General features: G+C 39.9%; 1 protein-coding gene across 4 annotated transcripts in view; it reads left to right on the plus strand.

The window, feature by feature from the left end:
- The window catches only part of NCAM1 (neural cell adhesion molecule 1), a 234826-nt gene that overhangs the window by 158381 nt on the left and 52674 nt on the right, over positions 1-23771 (plus strand). For all 4 annotated transcript variants that reach the window (XM_069948731.1, XM_069948733.1, XM_069948735.1 and 1 more), the window contains exons 6-8: positions 44-161; positions 2068-2231; positions 2650-2792. In XM_069948731.1, coding sequence (XP_069804832.1) covers positions 44-161; positions 2068-2231; positions 2650-2792 — 425 coding nt within the window. The remainder of the gene's footprint in view (positions 1-43; positions 162-2067; positions 2232-2649; positions 2793-23771) is intronic.

The raw sequence follows: 23771 nt of genomic DNA on the forward strand, positions 1-23771 counted from the left end.
CATAAAAATCATGATCCACATGTCTTTTTTTTTTCCTCTAAAGTTCCACCAACTGTGCGAGCCAGACAACAGACTGTCAATGCCACTGCCAGCATGGGAGAGTCAGTGACTGTAAGCTGCGAGGCTGATGGATTTCCTGAGCCTGAAATTAGCTGGACAAAGTAAGTAATGACTGAATGTGATTCGCATGGTAATGACATATGCCAAGAAGCTCACACAGGGGCACATCATATCCTAAAATTAGGGATCTATTACACGGCCCGATCTGGAGGAGCAAGTGAGCGCCAACCTGTCAGGTCAGCGCTTGCTTGCTACTCATTCCCGGCTCGCTGTTGGTGCTATTACATATGCTGACAGCGAGTGGGTAAGAGCAGGGAGGAGCAACCCATTGGAGATAGCGGCAGCCAGCAGACCATCGCTATCAGAGCAACAGCCAGTAGACCGTTGCATCAACGGATATTGCTTCCTGTAGTAAACCAGTGATCAGCCAGCATCATGCATGTCGGCTGATTGTTGTTTTACAACATGAGCTATTACTCGGCCGGAGTGGCTAGTAATTGGCCAAATACAGCCTATAATCGCTTTGTGTAATAGCATCCTTAGGGTCCTATTCCACGGGCCGAGGAGGGCCCGATCAACGATGTAAACGAGCGGCGATCTGCTAGATCGCCGCTCGTTTACTGGGCCTATTCCACGGCCCGATGATCGTTGAGAGAGGGCTGCAAGGACATGGTTAGCGATTTGACAAGCAGCAGCAATACATTACCTTTCCAGGCTTCTCCGCGCTGTCTTCATCCCCGGGTCCCGCGCTCTCTATCTTCAGAATGGCCGGTCAGCTGACAGGCCACACTCAGCCAATCACAGGCCGCGGCGGTCCCGGCCTGTGATTGGCTGAGCGCTCCGTCAGCTGACCGGCCATTCTGAAGATAGAGTGCGCGGGACCCGGGGATGAAGACAGCGCGGAGAAGAAGCCTGGACAGGTAATGTATTGCTGCTGCTTGTCAAATCGTCGGTCGCCCGCCGCGCACCGCTATTTAACTTTAGCGATGCGTGGTGGGGGAACGATGATTTTAGGTCTGGCCCTAAATGAACGATCAGCCGATGACACGATCATCGGCTGATCGTTCTCTCTATTTCACCGAACGATAATCGGCCGAATCAGGCCAAATGGGGCCGATACGGCCGATTATCGTTACTGTGGAATAGGGCCCTTACACTATGCCACTCTTATGGAAGCCTGAAAAAACATCTGCTTTCTAGGTGAGCTTTGCATAGGTAACATATTTATATCTTTAGTTGCTGTTCAAGGCTTTTCAATTTGTTTACCTTTCTATTACAGATAAGTTAACCCGAACATGCACTGTATGGTTACCTGTGGTTGAAGAAGTTGGATTCAGTTGAAAGCTGTATCCATGTCTTCCACAACTCCCTTGGGCTGTATCCAACTTCTTGAGCCACCGGTCAAATGCTGCACTCAAGGATCTCTCATCTTTAGGCTCTCTATACCATCATTGCAAAAAGTCTTGAATGAAAAGGTCTTTATGTCCACAGATTCTATGCAGACCTATTTTTCTCCACACTTGGGTAACCATGGGTAATTGATCAAGCACAGCTTTTGTAGTATGTAACTGTAGAAACACATTTATCTGCATAGTAGGTGTTGACATATTAGGCTAATGGACCTTTAAGATTGACAGGGATAGTATATCAAGTGCCAATCTCTTTGATCAACACTTATCTAAAGAGCCTTCCAATGTGTTAACTATGGGCATGGCCAGGCTTAGTGGACGATCGCTGAATCACTCATGTGACCCTTTAAATTTATTATTATTGACCACGCATCCTGTTTTCACAGGATGATCTGAGGTCAATAATGATGGTTTTATTGGCCACCCAGAAGATGCAATTGGCCAAAAAAAGAAGCCTTTTCTCATTCTCTGGCTGATCGCTGACCTTTTTATTTATCGGGAAAGAGAGTTCCTATGAATGTTTATTGGTCTGTAAATCAACAGTAAAGTTTCCAGTTTACATACTTAGCAATAACTTTTTTTTTTTTTCCTGCTACAGGAGAGGAGAAACTATAGAGGATGGAGATGACAAATACTCCTTTAGTGATGACATGTCAGAGATGACCATTCATGGAATCGAAAAGGATGACGAGGCCGAATATAACTGTATTGCCGAAAATAAAGCTGGTGACAGTGAGGCCATTATTCTTCTCAAGGTCTATGGTGAGAATACATTATTCTGCATAAGCTTTAGCTGGCAAATATTTTTTTGGACCTGATTTTTTAAATGGCTTATAAGACCAAGGGTCTCGGAGAAAGGTCTAGTTCTTTGTTGTTAGGTGAGCCTTCCCCTAGTCTAGAGAAAACAAATTCTGTATGTTTTGCTGTCAGGTATACAAGTGACTTATAGTTTACATCAGCCTTGTAACATTGGGATAACGCTATTAAGTGCAAAAGCATGTTGGCAGGTGTGAATGGACATTAGAGTAGGGGACAGTTGTAAACTGGGAATCATTTGGAAATTAAGGGTCCACAAATGTCGAGCTCTCAAAATGTAAAATGTCCTCTCGTCCTGTTTATGCTTAAAATGTAAAATTGTATATTTTTTCTATTTATAAAAAATATTGTGTGTCCCTTTTAGCCAAGCCTAAGATTACCTATGTTGAAAACAAGACTGCCGTGGAGCTGGATAATGAGATCACCCTGACCTGTGAGGCATCAGGAGATCCTCTGCCCAGCATCACTTGGAGAACAGCCACACGCAACATCAGTGAGGAGGACAAGGTATGGTTATCTTGATTATTTCCCATGGGGCGCTGATTTGTGATGTCACTGGACTTCTGGCTTATGATGTCACTGGATGACAACTGATTTGCAGGATGAAATAATTCTGAGAAGAACAAGCAAGTGCTTGGATATTATTACTACAGCCTCTGGAATGTTTGGATGTTGATTTTATTATTTTGAAGGATTGTATTTACTCTCTATTTACCATAATAAACTGAATTTAGTCATAGAAAACTATGTACCTCCAAGATCAACCTCTCTCCTTCTCTCTGTTACATAGGGTAGCATAGAAACATTGACATATTAGGCTAACATGAATATACTTAAAGGCATTATTTTATGGCTTTGTACTTATTTTGGTGTAATTAAAGCGTAACTGTCATTTCAGGGTAATTTTTTTGAAAACATTAAATATCAATAGTACAAGTGATTTTAAGAAACTCTGTAATAGGTTTTATAAACCAAAAGAGTTTCCTTCTGGACTGAAAAAGCAATCTCCCAGCCTCCCCCCTCACATCAGATGAAGCAGGATTTCTGTCTCCATTATGTGGCTATGGAGAGGGGAGGGGCTGTTAGGAGTGACTGAGCACAGAGCAGTCTTGCAAAGCACAACACCCTGCAATCTTCTCTCAGTAAGTTCATAGATAAGCACTGACCTTTCTGACCCCAGAATCCTGCGGTTTAGGTGCACAGGCAGTCTACAAACAGCTGACCTTCATGTCACCTCTTCCTGCTCCCTCATCTCCCTCAGCCCCTCCCCCCTTCATAGGCTTACAATGGAGAGAGCAGAACCCGTCTTTACTGGCTTCTCTGTAATGAAGACGTGTTTGCCTGATAATGCACAGATAAGAAGTCAGGGGGGGAGGCTGGGAGATTGCTTCTTGAGTACAGAAGGAGGCTTTTTTGGTTGATAAAACCTATTACAGAGTTTCTTAAACTCGCTTATACTACAGATTTCTGCAATAAAAAAAAAATATGACAGTTACGCTTTAAATATATTTCATTTAGTGTTTTATAAAAGATTTTGCTTAGTTTTTCCTCTGCAGCCTGCATGTTTTCACATATTGTGCAGATTGCATTCACAGTAGGGATGGTCTGAACCCGCCGAGGTTCGGGTTCGGCTGAACCCAAACGCTCGGCATCAGATTCTCGCTGTCTGCCTGCTCCGTGCAGCGGGCGGATACAGCGGGAGGAACGCATGTATCCCAGTTTTCCAGGCGTTCCTCCCGCTGGATCCGCCCGCTGCACGGAGTGGGCAGACAGCGGTAATCATTGCGGAGGGTTCGGGTTCGTACGAACCCCGTCCGAACCAGGTTCGGACCATCCCTAATTCACAGTGATATCAATCCAACTGACCCGGTCTCCAGCTCCTCTGTCTTCTGAATGATCTTTCAAGTTGATGTATGATCAAATCTAGTATCAGCACGACATTACCAAGTTGTGCAGAACTCCCCCAGACAGAACAATATGTATGGAGGACAGGGTGTTTATCAAAATATATCTGTGGGTTCTAGTATCAGCACTGTAGAACGGGACAGAGCAGCCTGCAGTGTATGGAAGACATGAAGGCTGCAGAAGAGAAAAGGAGCAAAAACCTATGGGGAAATATTTTTACATCTAAATAAGTACAATTCAGTAGTTAAAAAATACATTCCTGAGATGTCCGTATCCTATAGTAAAAATAATAGCAATAGGTAAGATCCTCAAGGCCTATATTGCTAGACAGTAGTATACACAGAAGCCTGAGCATTACAAAGTAAAGCAATGTTTGGATTGCTTTATTTCTGACACCAACAGCCATGGAAACCCCCAGCTATACTGGTTCTATGCCAGTATGCCAGATTATAATGCTATATTCCAAAATACTGGACTCCAAAGTTGTTTTAGTACCAGCTATTGGTCCTCCATTTTTTTACAGCAGTTTTATAGTCTCATTTTATGGCAAATAATTATGTACTATGTACTATAAAAAGGGCCTAAATATTATGCATCTGACACCTTCCTGAGGCTTATATTATGTAATGAGAACCAATGACAATAAGGCAGCGTGCAGTGACATCATATCTGGGTCTGTCCAATGACATTAAATCAGTGTGCAGTGACATCATCACTGGGTCTTAGGAGGGGAAAGCTGGTGTCTGAACGCTGGACTGAGAATGGAGCGATATGAGCTTGGTGTCCTTCAATGGCCGCCATTTGTTTGCGCAAACAAATGTAAGTATACACTGAAAGCACCACAGCAGTTGTGTGCGGATGGATTGTCACTGTGACAAAGGCAAAAATAATCAGTAGTTTTGTCCTTGCTTCCAGTAGATTCTTTATCTTCCCTGTACTTCCCTGTTATTCTTATTTATAGCTTCCCTATACTTGTCATCATTGAACTACTCTAAGAAAATGGAGACGTCGTTCATGCCTTATCAACTGCTTGTAGTAAATGGTTTAGTCTCATCTAATAAAGTGGCATGGCACTTGTTTTACAGCAGTTTGCCTTAAAGGGAAACTCTACCTGTAGAGACTATGATCTCTTAGGAAGAGCTGTTTAGACGCACAGATACCCACCGTGTACAAAAGGACACTTGTGCCTTGAATTTCCTGATGGTAGAATTCCCCTTTAAACTGTACCATACATCCCAATGAACAAAGTAGCATAAAAGGAGACAAAATCAGAAAGCTGGAAGACTCCTCAGATTCCATGCAAATCTGCAAAACTGCTGACTATTTTTGATACTCTCACCTCTCCTGTCTGGCATTGTTTTCCTGACAACGTGTCAGGTGTAATTGTGGGGCAGAACGCTGTTCCTATGAGATATATACAGTGCTTGTTGCTCTGTGTTCTGCTTAAGTTACTGTCTTTGGTCTTTCACTTTATAGTCCCTTGTGTTTTAGCTCACACCTGTATAAAGTATTAGCACAAATTTTATTTCAGAGCCATAAATACTTATTTCGGAGCTGTCGTCATGGCTAGTGTTGCCTGTTCTCACTACAAGGTGAATGCATTGCTGTTTTACTAGCCGATATTCCAGGAAAAGTAAGCCTCTTTCTATTAGGATACCTGGAGTTGGCAACAGGGCTGATATTTTGAGGGATAATTATAGCTGAAATCTCATCCATCTTAGGCCCAGGGGCGCTGTTATATACATTCATAATGCAAAGTATGTGGTGACAAGTGGTACTGCAATTTACAGATCTAACGGTGACGGCTAGTTAGAGCTCAAGAAAAATATAAAAAATCATCAGGAGATCTGTTTATTACGGCATAGTGAGTGCACTATTGGAGTGTTATACGAAAGTCTAGTTAGCCAAGGCATAGAATAGTTGAAAAGAGTGGCGTTTACTGTAAGGACCAAGTGGGAAAGGTTTACCAGAGATGGTCCAATGGAAAAGTGGAGTAGTTAGGAAGATTGAATCCGATTGGTTGCTATAGAAAACGACTCTAATTTACACTTTGTACTAATAATAAATCTTGCTAGTTATGTACTTTTATTTCAATAGGTATCGTGTAACCTATTTTCCATACCTCAGAGCCTCTGGAGTTATAAAATTTAATGACGTGTTATTTACATACATTTTTATGTCATAGGAAATACTCACATACTAAGGTCGTCCATTCTTCTGCAATGGAATACTAGTCTTTCACATGTACAGACCCAACAGATCCATCAGGGCGGGTGCTGCTCTTTTAGAGGATCTTTTGATACTGGGACTCCAGCTATGATGTCTTTATACCCTAATAGGGGATATGAATTGAGGTTATCATCCTCAGAAAACTGTTAAACTGTAAAATACCCAGAGCACATTAGGCTAAAATAATATTCTGGTTGTATTGTAGATCAAATACGGTACTGTAGATGGTTTTGAAATGGATATATAGACATGATCAACAGGTTTATCACTAAGTAAGTTCCTAGAGATAATGCAATGTAAAAAAAAAAAATAATAATAATGGATAAAGTAGTAGCAAAAAAAATTAAGAAAAAAATAAAAATAGTAGGTCAGTCTTCCACCTACCAAACTTAAAGGGATCCTTCAAAGAAGTCGTATAAAAAGTTTTTCATAGTATTAAAGATATACCCTGGCTTATTATTATCTTTTACAGTACCCAAAATATCACAAAAGAAGAAAGAAATAGACATTTCTTGTATTTATATCTGTGCACCCTTAAGAAGACACCTTAGATGGTTAATTACATTGGTGTTAGACATTATAAAGCTTATTGGCTTGTCTTTATATTTTGTTAAACGGTTGATTAAAAATGATTGGTGTTGGAGGATTTTTATATACGGAAAACATATTAACGTTGTCCATGTAGAAGTTTCCCCGAATAGAAAGATACCAATGTACTACCCAAGGACAAGCACAATTCCACATCCTGATTTTATTATGTCGGGTCTAGTTCCGGCTTCTCTGTCTCAGTGCAGTGTACGTGTTTGGTTGTCTTGTTTCGTACTGTTTTTTTCGGAGTGGCTGACCCATCAAACATGTCAACCTGTAACTGCACGTGTTTAATATTTGCTAATCACTTACCATTTAGCTGAACTCTTCAAAAAGAAGATGGCCCTGGGGACAAAGACAACCTCATTCTATTATCCAATACTCCATGACATTTTCTCAGCTCTCTTTGGGGGATTTAACCAGAGGTTTGCAAAGAATGATGTCTGTCCAATGACTGGTCCAGATTCCTTTGTGCATTGTTTCGAGCAAAATGATCATTCAGTGGGTGAAATTCAGCAACACATGATCATTTTAGTTGAACAAAGACATTAAATTAACCATTTTAAATTATTTGTCTTGACAGTCAAACAAAAAAATTTTTGCTCAGGGAAAATCTTTCACCCACAAACATTGGCAGAGCGTTCCCTGTGTGATTGTTGGAACAGCAGGAATTGTCAGTATTAACTTAAATGTATATGGCTCCATTGGCAAAAAGGTGGTTGCTCAACCATCCAGCTACTTTTATCTAATGCATATGGCCAATTTCCACCTTCTAATAATAAAACAAGATTTGTACGATGAGATAAAGAGAACATTAGTTGAGCAAGGGGAAATTTGACCTAAAAATTTGAAAAATAAGTATACGGCCTTGTTCAGTAATTCGAGAGGCATAATCCGTCTCTAGTATTCTTGTTTGGGGAGCCCTACTCTAAACTCCAAATTAAAAACAATAAATTAAAAAAAAAAATCTGTTAGAGAGGATTAGTTTTTCTTTTTTTTTTAATTTGTTTATTATTATTATTATTATTATTATTATTATTTATTTTTTTAGTTATCAGTCAGTTACAGACAGAGTCATTCTTTCAAGCATTTAGTTTGAATCCAATGAGAGCTGTCATTGTTTTTTTTTTTTGTTTTTTTTTACTCTGCCTATGACTATTGCCATTGGATACTTGAGAAAATAGGTCACCAGGTTTTCGAATACAGTAGCTTGTCTCACAGACTAAAGAAAATTATAACAGTACATTTAAATAAAAATCAATAAATATTTGTCTGGTTTAGAAAAGAAAATTACTGGTGAAGCTTTACTTTGATCTATTATGTATTTTTTTTTTCTTTCTTCATTTATTTATTTATATATTTCTTTTTAAAGTGTAATATTCCAGTCAACAGAATTTTGCATAACTATTTTCTGCCAGCTTCCAATGGCATTTGTCAAAGCATAAATATTCATCCTCATTTTTCTTCTATCGGTCTTCCACATTACAGCATTTGTTGTTAAACGCTTGGGGTAGCACGGCCCCTACAGAACAAAGCGCTGTTATAATCAGCCACAGGCCCCAAAATTACAGCAGAATTATAATTAGTTATGAAGGCATTCAACTGCTTCTAACTGCTAAGATGCTTCCTGCAGAAAAAGCCCTTTTCATAAGAATGAAGATTAGTTCCTGTTTTTGCTGAGAGATGATTCAGAGTCTGGGCAGTGTAAGCCGGGACATGTATGAAGTGCATTATTGTAACATAAGTGGTGTTATTAGGCTTTTAAACCTATTGGTAGGAGCACACATATTAAAGAGGATCTATTTGTTTATATAATAGGGAAACTCAGGAGGATGTAGGCCTCCAAACCACCCCCAACCTGTTATCCAGGACATCTGACAGTGATGCTCTTGTATATCCCGGCATGCAGCAAAAATGCAGAAAAAGAATTTTGAACAGTGCTATATTAAAATTATCCATAAAAGTCAAGCACAAAACAGGGATAAGAAAAGTAGAGAGCAGATTTGCTGCTAAGATATCTTGGCAGTGTTTTAGTTTTTTTTTCCAGTGTTTTTCCTGCACACCATCAGATAGCATTATTCAGTGTTAGGGGCCATTCACATCGCGTTTTGGCCACACATTGCAGGTATACATTGTCGACCTTTTAAAAGCGCTTACTAATAAATACTGGCCCATTGACTTTAATAATCTGCACATATCCTAATACTGAAATTTTAATTCAGTTTAAGGCTATGTTCACACAACGTCAAAAATGGAGAAAAAACATCCGATTTCCGAAACGTCCGTTTTTGCAGCAATTTAACTGACTTAACTGAAGTCAATAGGAAGACGGACGTCCTATGCACATTAAACATTGGAAAACGGACGTTTTTGCCGCGGACGACAAAATAATAAACATGAACATTATTTTCGGACGTTTTTTTGCAAATAGCGGACGTTTTATATTAGTTGTTCACACACAGTTCTTCTATTGTCACCAATCTTTCTCCGTTTTTAATACTAAATTCAACAGATTTTTCAATTAAGCCACAGCCAAAGGGCAATAAGTAACCCCAAACTAAGATAATGTGCAAACACCCGTCATTGCACTAAGGGGATGCCAGGCTTCGAAAAACGTCCGTTATTTTAGACTCAAAATAAAGGACGTAATTTTAAACGGAGCTGAAAGAAACGTTGTGTGAACATAGCCTAATTCAGATCCCATACATGGTAGATCAAATGTTGCCACTATTTGACTTTGCTTTGGTCCATTAAAGGAAATGTATAACTATTTTTTTTCTCCTTAAAGCCAAAGTTCATGACGTCCATCTTTCATAATAACTGCTGTCAATGTAAAAATAATGTCCGCTAAATAAAAAAAAGTAACATGTAATTTGTGCAGCAACGGCTGTTATTTTAATTTAAAACTACCAAATATGCTAAAACATGTTTTTGTACATTATTATGGGGGCAGCCATCTTTCCTAAGCCATTTTGCCAGCATTTAGAGTAAGGTTTTACAGCAAGCCCCATGGATAAAGGCAACAATGGATAGGAACTGTTCAATTGACATGAACAGGATAGGTTATTGGGCGTACATTGTGACCATTAAAGAGGTCATTACACAGGAAGGGGGAGGCTGAGCTGTGAGCTTCTTCTACTAAAAACTCTATTTACTTGATGTCACATTTTGCTGTAGTGCTTTAGACATCTCTTCTCAACCACCTCTTCTTGATGAAACTGAAGATGTCAGCACTTTTTTACAATATAGGTATAAACTGGGAAATTTTAAAACACATCACTAAAAATTCTTATAAAAAAAGTTTAACATAAATCTGATTTAAACAGTAGGTCATTTTCTGATGACACCCTCCTTTTAAAGTCTATGGGCTAGCCAGGAACATGATCCGGTATGAGTCGTCAAAACGTTTATAATGGGTTGCCTATGCATACTGGCAGTATGTGGAAGTGATATGAATGGGCCTTATATTCAAAATACAGAACACCTACATGACTAGGAGCAAAACCATAGCAGGTTTTACTTGTGAGACATACTTTAGTTTAAAACAGGATTATTGAAGCCCTTTGAATGATTTTCACGTTAGAGGCAATTGTTTTGGTGCTAGAGAGATAATGGAATGGGTTAGTTTGGAAACTATTTGTTTTAGGCCATAGATCTATTGGAACAGATTTCCAGTGATTGGAGACATTTGATTGGATGCCACAGGAAACCAGGATCGGGCAACATGTCAGATATGTTCCAACGTGCCTAATCCGTTTCTTTTATTGGAGATCTGGCACTGGTAAAAGCATCTAGCAGTGGCTTGTCTCCTCTCTTATAAATATGGAGGCTTAGGCTAGGTTCACACTGCGTTTTCAGCATCCGTTTAACGCATCCGTTTTTTTGCAAAAAAACGCATGAAAAACGGATTGCAAAAAACGGATTCATTTGTGTGCATCCGTTTTTCCATTGACTTCCATTATAAAAAAAAACGGATCCGTTTTTTTTGGCGGACCAAAACGGACCAAAAAACGTTGGTGACCCTATTTTTCTGGACGTTAAAAAAAACGGATCCGTTAAACGGATGCTGAAAACGCAGTGTGAACCTAGCCTTAGCCAGGTATGCATGTTTAGGTGGTGTTAGCTATGCAATTTGTATAGCTTTTCTTATGTTGAACTAAAAAGTCTCTTTCTTTCAACACTTGGCAGTTTGAGGTCTATGGCTACGGAAGTGTCAGAATGGGACAGAGCGCAGCCAGAAAAAAAATGTTAATTCCCCTGATCAGCTTTAAACCAGGGTAGTTTGTTCTTTCCTGCCAAGCTATCACATTGCTCCACAAAGGGAAGCACAAAGAATCTCAAAGGAGACGATAATGAGCAAGTGTAAACAGTCCATAGAGTGCAGCCAGCTATACGTCAGGAGAAAAGCTTGTGGTTTTAGCCCTAAGCTCAGAAAGTGTGCTATTTTTGGTAAATTTGTGAACACTATTTTTTTTTTTTTTTTTTTTTACCTTTATTAGATCTGGTAAGAATTTCTGCCTACTTAACTACTTTGTAGACTTTTTTTTTACATTTTTTAAATTATATAAATTTTAGGTAGTAATGACAATCCATTGCATTTCCTGCATGTAATGTGGAACGATGTGCCATCCTTGTCTACATTGAACTCCACTGTGTGTATGTGACCAATAACTGCTTGGGTGTGCATGTTCAAGCGTGAAATGTTTCTCCATCATGGGTGCTACCATACAGGTTTTACCTCTGTGATCGTAACCCATTCACCGCCGCCTAGCAGTGAATGGATTAGGTGAAACATCTGATAAAGCAGCAGTACTGTCAGTATGGAAATGTCTTCACTGACTTTGGAATCCTGTTACTATAGAATTGAAAATGGGGATATGCCTGTTTGCAATATCACACTCTCTAGTTCATTAAAGTAATAGTATTATAGTAGTCCTTTCTGGACCGTTACATTGTTAGGTCTCATACATGCTTGAATGACCAGAGTTAACCCTCTATTACCTAAACATCTATGGACCATTTCCAAAGTTGGCTATTTTTTAAAACTAATAACACCAAAACCATAATTCACCTAGCTTTACATTGTGTATATGCCATGCTGCTGAAATATGCCTACCAACTGGTCAAATCTTGGTTTATCATAGTATTACAGAAATTTAGAGATAAGTGCTACTTGAGCATGCTCGAGACCAACCATTTGGCATTTGAGTACAGGTGGCTGATGAATTTGGATGTAGCTTTAGAGCTGCATCCAACTTCGTCAGCTCCCGATATTCAAATGACGAACAATCGGTCATGAGCATGCTCAAGTCGCACTCATCTTTAGAAAATTTAATTTAATTTGGATAGATAGTAAGATAATATAAGATCCATTCCTATAAGAAAGAGAGCAAGGTCAGACTTGTCTTTCTGCTCTGGAGGACTGGGATTCCAGTCGATTTAAAAGGGCATCATGAAGGGAAAACAAGCATTACACTATGAATACCTAGTGATCACAGATGATCACAGTAGGTCCTAGCAGCATGATCTCCCATGATCAACTTCACTTCAGGGATAAAAAGGAGCTGAACGAGCCCTTGAATAAAAGCTGATATGGTTATGATGTGCACTTTCTGTAAAAGCACCACAAATACCTTGACACATTAAAGGTAAATCCGCTCACTTTTGTGCCAGGGTAGGAGTTTTTGAGAAACCTTTATGAGTGCATTGCAATATAGTCATATATATTTTTTTTACAGTTGCTATATGAATACTTCAGAGTACTGCTGCTTTTAATTGTTCTCCATTCATGTGAGATTAAGTTATTGTTGTGTTGAGAAAATGTGCCATAACCTTCAACCAAATGATTGCATCCCGATGCCCTCCGGCAGCTGCGTAACAGCATATCCCAGCATGCCCCATCGTGTACAATTTGGCATCCCATGCTGGGATTGTGGTCCGCTGTCTGCCAGAGGGCCCCAGGTTGCTAAGAACTCACCCAAGCAATTCACGTAACTGCATGCACTGCACGGACAGCTGACTATAGCATAATTCCACACATACAATAACCACAAAAAATGTTTTATTGCTTTCTGTGTTTGTTGTGTTTTTATATCTGTTCTCTCCAGGCTTCGTGGACTCGGACTTACAAACAAGAGGTATAAAACCTATTAGCTGTGAAATGCTGTACTCAGAGAATGAGATACCTAACCCTTAGTTTTGCTCCAGAACCACGCTGCCTAACGTAACCCATGTCCATAGTGATGAAAGGATAGCTGTAGATGACCCGTAGAGACTATTATATTATTATTATAACAACACTCAAACAAGCTTGGTTGGTTTTACAAGTTTAAGGGAAAAAAGTAATTTTTTCCCCAATATTTAATAAAAACGCATTCAAATTAGTATCATGTCCATGGCACCCCTGAACAGTGATCATTTTGAAAGGTGGTTTATTGAGCCCATCAATTCACTAAACTCTTTATCCATCAGGCCTAAGGTGCTTCAAGGTGAATTGATAGGTTGAATTTTTATTATTTTAGTATGTGGTCAGCCTCAGTAATGTAGGTTAGTGGTGCTCAGTGATTTACTGCTACTGTTACGGCTTTACGAGTTTTTTCATTTAGGACAATGCAGATATTAAACATAAACAACCATTACTGGGATAGTAATGATCTTACATTGGGACGGGTCTGATGTTTTGGCTTGTTCATTATAACATGGCCACCTATTTGTGTTCTTAGCTGTTTGTGACGCTGTATATTAAAGAAATCTTGTAAATTTGGACTAAGCCATAAGGATACCTCAAAGGAGAACTCTGGGGAAATGTAAAAATACAGGGCCGAAAGGAGGTGGGGGCAACTTAATAAAGAATCTATACTTACCTGTTACTGTGCCTCGCTAGCCTTCTTCAACTGTCACTCCTGCAATGTCCTGGCTGAGTGACTGAGCGGGGCATCGCTGCAGTCACTCACTGGCTGAGCAGGTACTTCCCTCTGGAATGTGACGATGCAGGAAGCCAGGAGAGACTGGAACCCGGTGTTAACTGGTGACCCTGTGTTGCGGGAGGCACGGAACAGGCAAGTATAACTTCTTTATTATGTTCCTCCTTGCCGACCTTGGATTTTTAGATTTCCCAAGAGTTCCCCTTTAAGAATGTTTTTGTGAACTGGACAGAATACTAACTATATATTTCCTTTAAACCGGCATTTTATCATAGGAATAGATGGAAATCTTAAGCAACCAAGCTGCCCTATGAACATTAGCATGCAGGCCAAAATAAAATACGTCTGCCATAAAATTTGCCTTCATGAAAGCATCTCGTTTTCAAAGTCAGAGCTTATCTCCGTCCTCCAGCCTTCTGACAATTGCACAAACTAGTGCCAGGTTTACTGAGGTTCTGAATTAAAGGAAATGTACAGTATGGTATATACCATGAGTTCTCTTGTCGTTGATCCCTATTAATAAAATGGAGTTTACAGTCTCTCCACAAATTGTAAGAATACTCATCTTGTTGCTGTAAAAGTACAAACAATGATTGTTGTATGTTTCATATAATCATTTTACTCTAGGACATGATGTAACTTGTAGTTCAGGCGATGGTGACACCTTATGCTAGTATCATCTGCTTTTCATGCAGGATGAATTGACAGGGTACATGTCATCTCCTCTACCGCAGCTTGTGCATCCCTTAAAAAATTGTTATCTATGGGTAATCCACCAAGCAAACGCCTCCATTTTCTTTTCAGTGAAACCATAGTATGGTAAAGCATCAATAGTGTTGCATCCTTGTAGTCATACAATATCTTATTAAAGGACACCCATTTGGTGAGCCCCTTATTTAGGCCATACTAGAAATGAATTTCTTAAGAAGAAAACACCATAAAAGAGGACATCATATCTTTTATATTATCTTATCCTAATATACATTTGGAGGCTGGGTTCACACTACGTATATTTCAGTTAGTATTGTGGTCCTCATATTGCAACCAAAACCAGGAGTGGATTAAAAACACAGAAAGGATCTGTTCACACAATGATGAAATTGAGTGGATGGCCGCCATTTAATGGCAAATATTTGCTGTTATTTTAAAACAATGGGTGTTTTATTGAAATAATGGCAGTTATTTACTGTTATATGGTGGCCATCCACTCAATTTCAACATTGTGTGAACAGATCCTTTCTGTGTTTCTAATCCACTCCTGGTTTTGGTTGCAATATGAGGACCACAATACTGACTGAAATATACGTAGTGTGAACCCAGCCTTAACTATTAAAATATTTTTGTTCATCTATCGGATAAGCTATAGGGGAGCTGGGCAGGCTCTGCAGAAAAAGCTCTTGATCTGTTCAGCTTCTTTTCTGGAAAACTTCTGGCTGACGAGTACAATATATGAAGGGAAATATGACGATAGATGCTGTCTTCACTTATGGGACTATATAGGGTTATGTCAATGGCTTTTGGTCATATCTTGGTAGTCTTCAAAGCCTTAGTCTTTGACAAGATATGTCACTATGTGGCTATTTGATGTTTTAACAGTTGCAGAACATCATAGTGTAGCCTGGAACTGAATGCTGCTCATCTGTTATGATTAGAGTTGAGCCTCTGAACCCGAGCATGCAGCATTTGATTAGTTGTGGTGGCTAAAGTTGAATGCAGCCCTAGGGAGTCCTGGAAAACATGGATATAGCCTACGGACTTGAAGTTTGCTCAACTCTAGTTAGGATCCATTCAGCACATCAAGTATTAGGCCCTGTATCACTGTATTGGGGGTTTCATGTGCATTTAGGATTGTTTAGCATTATTGTTGAACCAGTTGTGAATGGTCAGTATGGATAAAAGGCAGTTTGTAGAACAAACCGCGATCACTGCCATCTACAAGCTGCTGTATGCAAGCGATACAATAATCATTCAGCTGTGGAGTATAGGGCTGGGTTCGCAGGCACTGCAGCCATGGCAGTTCATGTCCTTCACCTGTACCTTAAAGCAACTCTGTACCCACAATCTGCCCCCTCCTAACCACTTGTACCTACAGATAGCTGCTTTTAATCCAAGATCTGTCCTGGGGTCCGTTCGGCAGGTGATGCAGTTATTGTCCTAAAAAACAACTTTTAAACTTGCAGCCCTGTGTCAAATTGGCATGGCCTAGAGTGTCTGTGCATTAGACTTGCACTGCCTCTCCGTTCCTCCTCCCCACCCATTCCATCATTAGGTATGCCTAATGGGCTTTTTTCTTTTGCTTTAAAAAATTGCATAAAAATTGCAGTAAACCATATGAGGTTTTGCTGTGCAGTTCCTGGTTACACTACCATTCCCACAGCTGCAACACCGAACCTAGTAGTTGTTTCTGGCTAAACCTAGTAATGTATAGCATGTCAGTAGTAATATATGATTTGTACTCCACATAAATATCAATTGTAGTATACCTTTTGTTACTCTGCATCATGCCATGCAATATCAAAGCCTCCTGGAATTGTGCAAATAAATTGACAACTGGGTATTTCTATGTTCTTTGTCATAGGAGAGTGTCCCTACATACTCCAATGCTGTACAGTCAGTACTGATGGTGTCAGGTTGTAAGGACACACCCTGTGGACAAGAGGAAATTCTCAATTGTCACTGTAGACATACATTTGATGGAGGAATAGCAGAGGAACAGCAGATCTCTAAGAAAAGATGGTCCGTCATATAGAATGCAAGTATTTACCAAAACAGGCCTATCAGGAAACCAAACAGGTCAACTTTTCATATATATAATAATAAAAGTGATCTTGTATCACTACGTAAACGATATATTTGGCAAATAGAAGACAAAGGGTTAACAGAACAAAGACATCACAATACTATACTGTAACATAAAAACCCCAAGACGCCTGATGTCCACGTTCACACCGGTAGATGATAACAGCCTCTTAATAAATATCGAGTCCTTTAAAAATAGATTGACTTCATAAAACTGTGGCCCAGTTATCCCACAGCACACACATAAAATCCTCCCTCAATGTTGTAGGGTTTATGATTTTTTAAATAGGTTTGTTCAGCTTACATAATTCATAGCACTCACCAGGACATTTACGAGACTTTCTGAATTATTGAAATGTCCATTATTCCCTGTGTTTTTTTTACTTTCCTATCTGAATCAAACAACCGTACGGGGTACATATAGCAAGTGGTTATTGTGCGCACAAATTATCGGGGCTAATAAACACAAGTCAGCATTAAGTAGGACACTTGTCATATTCTAAATCTATGCCATAAATTAAGTTACTAAAATAATATTAGGACAAATGACTATATTATTGCTGTAATGTTATCCTGTCCATTTTTTCATACCAGCATTTCCACCTATTTTTGCCCATGGAGGTGTTTGTGTTCATTCTCTATATGAGAGTCGTGTTATGCTCCATTGGCTGCCACATGAGTTCTGATTTTCCCCTTACCCATTGGAGACTAAAAAATTGTGTCTGTGTTTATGGATTTGTTAAAAACCTTCGTACTGGTATTTTACCGTAAGTGCTTTTTTTCACTCCTTTTTGTCAAGGTTGACTTTTTTACATTCAAAAGTAGAGATGAGCGAACCACTGATACTTGAGGTTCTCTCATCTCTATTCAGAACTCATATGGCAGCCATACAGGACACCATAGGGGAACATGTGATCAGAGGTAATACTGCATATCCTGTAACACTTAAACACCAGTTTTATTCACTCATACTGGGAGTCCATTAAGAATCATACTTTACGGAAGAATCTAGAGAAATCCTGTATAAAGAATAGCCTTAGGGTCCTTGAAGCGAGAGAACCTTCCTGTCAATTCCCACTAGGTGACAGGAACTTGCAAGACTCCCTTTCACTGGAACCCCCATGTTAACAAATGATGGTGGGGTCTATTGAGTCAAAGATCATAGAAAGAATGTATAGGAGGGACACAAGGCCATACACCAGGCCATTTTGTCCTGGCTAGCCAAACCCAGCACCATAATGGTTTCCATTTTGCTTCCATATTCTATGTACTCCACTGCACATGAGCCAGGCAATAACAGCAAAAGTAAATGCAGATGTTGTTCTGCAACCTAAGATTCCACCTAGTACCCTGTGCTAAAATATGGTGTTTCCACAAAGTCCTGCAGGTTCTAATAGGTACTAAGTTCTTCATCAGAGGTGTTATGTGTAGCTATCGGGCCTTCTCATTTATTATTCTACTGTTTGCTTATATAGATGCCAAGACTACTCTCTCTGCCCTCTCCTGTTTTTCATGGGTTAAAGGGGCCGTTTCCAATCATCACATGATATGGGGGGGGGCTGTTTTAGCTTTTAGTATGTTTTTTAATAATTGGAAATTTGGCGGTCCTTTTTTTAGCATTTTTCTTTACAATTTCCTTACAATTTGATCAAAATTGTTCCCTGTTTTTCTGGGTATACTTCCTGATGCATACAGTATAAAGACTACATTTCCTTTTCATTAATGTCATGTTTTAGGTCTTTTTGGTCTGCAACCCTTGGAAAAAATTATAAGCTTACTTTATTTGTGGCAAATACAAAAAACAATGGGGTACATTTATTATCTGGCTAAAATAACATTTTATGGCGCTGATGAGCCTGATGCCCGTACATATATTTGCAGACGCTGGTTTTATAAATATTTTATTTGCATCGGGTCCTTCTGCACCGCTTGGGCCAGAGGGGTGGGCTGAATTGGGGGGGTTGCACGTGGAGGAGACATGGCCTCAGCATGCATTTTAACATTTTTACGCCGGAAAGATGTCAGTAAAACCTACACCAGCTCACAGCTGGCATAGGTTGTAAGCTTCAATTTGTGCGCACAGATGAGCGAACCTCGAGCATGTTTGAGTCGATCCGAACCCGAACTTTCTGCATTTGATTAGCGGTGGCTGCTGAACTTGGATAAAGCCCTAAGGCTATGTGGAAACATGGATATAGTCATTGGCTGTATCCATGTTTTCCAGACAACCTTAGAGCTTTATCCAACTTCAGCAGCCCCAGCTAATCAAATACCGAGCGTTCGGGTTCGGATCGACTCGAACCCGAACCCGGTTCGCTCATCTTTAGTAGAGGCATTACGCCCATACATAAATTCTGCAAGCCATTGCGCTGCGGGGGCTGCTGGCGCGACAAATGCTGAACTTAATAAATGCCCCCCAATGCTTCCAATAACTGGGCATTCTGGCTTTGTGAAACATTGATTAAACACGTGAAAGGAAATGATTACTAATAATGGCCTATGTTTTTCCAGATCAAGCAAAGGAATAAATTATGGAATCACCTGAAACATAATCTAAATGTGATAATTCCATAATCTTTGCCATGGTTGTTAAAAACAAAAACAATACAAAGAAAACACTAAAATTTACATAGAAAACCTCAATTTTGTTTCTAGAACATCTGCATATACCTGTGAATGTTAATAAATAAATGCAACCATTGGGGTTGCCCAGGCTTAGAAAAATAGCACCTCTCCTGCCTTCAGTTTTGCTGCTCAGTTCCATTGAAGTGAATAGAACTGAATTGCAATTCCACATACACCCTGGAGACAGGGATTGCGCTGTTTTTGCAAGAAAGTAGCTGTTCCTTTTTAATCCTATATAACTCCTTTTATATCAGATGTAAAATGTATTTAGACATTAACCAAGCTTGCACCAACCCAGCTTGTTTCTCCTTGTCATAGTCCATAACCTACTACTACAAATTACTATCTAGTTGCTGCAAAGAAAGCATTTAGTTCCAGTGTTAGACTCACTATTTCATGTAACAAACACTAAACTAGTTAGTTTAATTTGGTATCTGAATTGCTTCCTTGTAAAAGTTTTTTGTATTAGTGAGATGAAGCCACGGGGAAGTCAATCTGCTCCTTCTTGGTACAGTTATTCAGCATTTTGGATTCCGGCATGCCATGACTAAGTTGCTGTCAGAGGTGTCTGGCAATAGCCTTCTCCCCTTAACCAAAGGTCTGGGGAAGATAGCTGTCAATCCAATTACTGTTTAGCTAACAGGTGACTGTATACGTTTTGCAAGGCTTTATGCACCCCCATCATGTGTCACTTACTGTTATTCTATTATAGACATCATTTCTTGTGCTGTCAGCACTGGGAGAGCTACTGTAATACAGGGAACTTGTATTCACTTCTTCCCCTAACTTAGCTAACTATTTTACATTAGAAATGGGAGCAATTCAAGTATGTCTCTTACCTTCCTCCTTGGCGCCATTCTGGTGCAGTTAGTCTATTACTCCTCTGTCCGGTAAGCACTTGGGCACCGTTAGGAGCACCTCCCGCACCCATATAATTGATCTGGCCTGCCCAGGGGTGGATCTGCACTATGGGGGCGGGGCAGTGCTCCTTATGGTGCCCCAGTAAATGATTAACTGCTTGGTAATGGTGCCGAAGAGGAAGGTAAGAGACATACTGTACTGTCATCCTTTGCGCGTCCTGCGATATAGGGGGTTATTAGCTGGTTAGATTCTTCTAACCTGCTGATAGTCCCTCTTCAAGTTTCCAGGATTAGTTGTAGTTTCAGTTTCAGGCTAGGTTCACACTATGTAACTGTGCGGCTGTATTTTTTATGCGGCTGTAAATGTGCGGATGAAACTACGGCCGTGGGAAAAAATAGACATGCGGCTCAAAACATACGGTCATTTACTTGGAAATCTGGTTCAACTAAAAATAACAAATAAAATCTTAAGAAAGTGATGCAAACACCTCTGGATGCATCTGGGAAAGCAGGGAACACAGTTTACATGAATCGCTATTACGGGGGTTTGCGATCCTCTGCACTAATGCCGATGTCTCTCATGGTTAATCTATAAAAATAATAAAACACATTTTCGTTGTAATAAAGTCCCTTTCGTTGTTCAATAATTAAATTTAAAGTAATCCATCATTTTGCAATTAAATATACTGTTAAAATAAATATATATATAAATAAATGTATATTTATATATATATTTATTTTTTGACAGTATATTTAATTGCAAAATGATGGATTCGTTAGAATTAAATTATTGAACAACGAAACTGAATTTATTTAATCGAAAATGTGTTTTATTAATTAAATATTAATTAGTACAGGAAGCTCTATAAGCTGTTAATTCATATTGCCGGCAAAAGAGCTTTCTGTACTAATCATCACTTTACTTTAATGAAAACATCAAATGTTTCTTCTAATTATGTTATCACAATAGCATTATTAGAAGAAACATTTAGAATTATATGTGCGCTCAGCTGATTGGCTGATTGGCTGAGCGCACATATAATGAGCCGGTCCGCAGCACAGTGACTTCATTGCGCTGCGGACCAGCGAAGAGGACACATCGGGTTGAGTATAGAGCTCTCCCCACCCCCTCCCCAGCACTGCACCCCTCCCAGCAAGGAAGGGGGGGTCAGTTAACCCCTTCCTTGCTGGGATGGGTGCAGTCTGACATCAGTCTGGCCCCCAAGGGGTTAAGGGGGATGCAATACATCCTCCCTTAACCCCTTGGGGGCCAGACTGTAAGCAGCAATCTGTAAAGATGCTGCATACTGTAAGGTGCACAACACTGCTCACAATGATGGGTGTTGTGCTCCTGTTTGTGTGTTTTTTGTGTGTTTCTCCCTTTTTGTATTTCAGATATCGGTATCCTGGGGATTCCGTCGGATTCCGTGGACTACGTCGATGACCAGCGTTTTTTTTTTTTTTTTTTTTTAAATAAAATGGTCAATGAGGGGTGTGGGGTTGTTTTTATTTGAATAAAAAATTTTTTAACTTGTGTCTTGTCTTTATTTCTTTACTTTATAGACTTAGTAGCTGAAGCCGTCTAATAGACGGAATCCATTACTAGGTTGGGGCCTAGTGTTAGCCGGTATAAAATGGCTAACACTAACCCCCTATTATTACCCCAGTACCCAATGCCACCAGGGGTACTGGGAAGAGTCGGGTGCCAGTGGTCCCGGAGCGTCAAAATTGGCGCTCCTGGACCAGGCGGCAGGAGGCTGGTAAGATTTAGGCTGGGGAGGGCCTAAACCAATGGCTCTTCCCACCCTGGTGTTACCAGGCTGCTGTCGTTTGGTTTTTAACCCGGCTGGTTATAAAAATAGGGGGGACCCTATGCGTTTTTTTTTTTTAAATAAATAAATAATTTAAAAAAAACGCATAGGGTCCCCCCTATTTTTATAACTAGCCGGGTTAAAAACCAAACGACAGCAGCCTGGTAACACCAGGGTGGGAAGAGCCATTGGTTTAGGCCCTCCCCAGCCTAAATCTTACCAGCCTGCTACCGCCCGGTCCAGGAGCGCCAATTTTGACGCTCCGGGACCACTGGCACCCGGCTCTTCCCAGTACCCCTGGTGGCATTGGGTACTGGGGTAATAATAGGGGGTTAGTGTTAGCCATTTTATACCGGCTAACACTAGGCCCCAACTTAGTAATGGATTCCGTCTATTAGACGGCTTCCACTACTAAGTCTATAAAGTAAAGAAATAAAGACAAGACACAAGTTAAAAATTTTTTTTTATTCAAATAAAAACACCCCCACACCCCTCATTGACCATTTTATTATAAAAAAAAAAAAACGCTGGTCATCGACGTAGTCCACGGAATCCGATGTAATCCCCAGGATACCGATATCTGAAAAACAAAAAGGGAGAAACACACAAAAAACACACAAACAGGAGCACAACACCCATCATTGTGAGCGGTGTTGTGCACCTTACAGTATGCAGCATCTTTACAGATCGCTGCTTACAGTCTGGCCCCCAAGGGGTTAAGGGAGGATGTATTGCATCCCCCTTAACCCCTTGGGGGCCAGACTGATGTCAGACTGCACCCATCCCAGCAAGGAAGGGGTTAACTGACCCCCCCCTTCCTTGCTGGGAGGGGTGCAGTGCTGGGGAGGGGGTGGGGAGAGCTCTATACTCAACCCGATGTGTCCTCTTCGCTGGTCCGCAGCGCAATGAAGTCACTGTGCTGCGGACCCGCTAATTATATGTGCGCTCAGCTGATCAGCCAATCAGCTGAGCGCACATATAATTCTAAATGTTTCTTCTAATAATGCTATTGTGATAACATAATTAGAAGAAACATTTGATGTTTTCATTAAAGTAAAGTGATGATTAGTACAGAATGCTCTATTGCTGGCAATATGAATTAACGGCTTATGGAGCTTCCTGTACTAATTAATATTTAATTAATAAAACAAATTTTCGATGAAATAAATTCAGTTTCGTTGTTCAATAATTTAATTCTAACGAATCCATCATTGTGCAATTAAATATACTGTCAAAAAATAAATATATATATAAATATACATTTATTTATATATATATATTTATTTTAACAGTATATTTAATTGCAAAATTATGGATTAGTTAGAATTAAATTATTGACCAACGAAAGGGACTTTATTACAAAGAAAATGTGTTTTATTAATTTAATATATTAACTACTCCGTACGGACCGCCTGTCAATCCACGGCCGCGTTTCCAGCCGCAAACAATGGTCTTGTTCATTTTTTACGGGTCCGTTTACGATAGGGCCGTAGATTCATACATAGTGTGCACTGTGCAGCCGTATATCCTATACTTTCCAGCGTACGCATGAACCACCAAAAATACCGCCGCACAATTACAGCCGCAAATACAGCCGCACAGTTACATAGTCTGAACCTGGCCTCAGTGCGTAAATGTATAGAAAAACATGTTCAACCGCTTCTTTGTGTACAATACATTAAGGAAAAAAAAAAAAAGGATCGATTTACTTTGATTCAATGAAAAACGGATCCTATAACAGCTATG

The sequence above is a fragment of the Dendropsophus ebraccatus genome, chromosome 12 (assembly GCF_027789765.1).
Source record: "Dendropsophus ebraccatus isolate aDenEbr1 chromosome 12, aDenEbr1.pat, whole genome shotgun sequence".
In the NCBI taxonomy this organism is placed as follows: domain Eukaryota; kingdom Metazoa; phylum Chordata; class Amphibia; order Anura; family Hylidae; genus Dendropsophus; species Dendropsophus ebraccatus.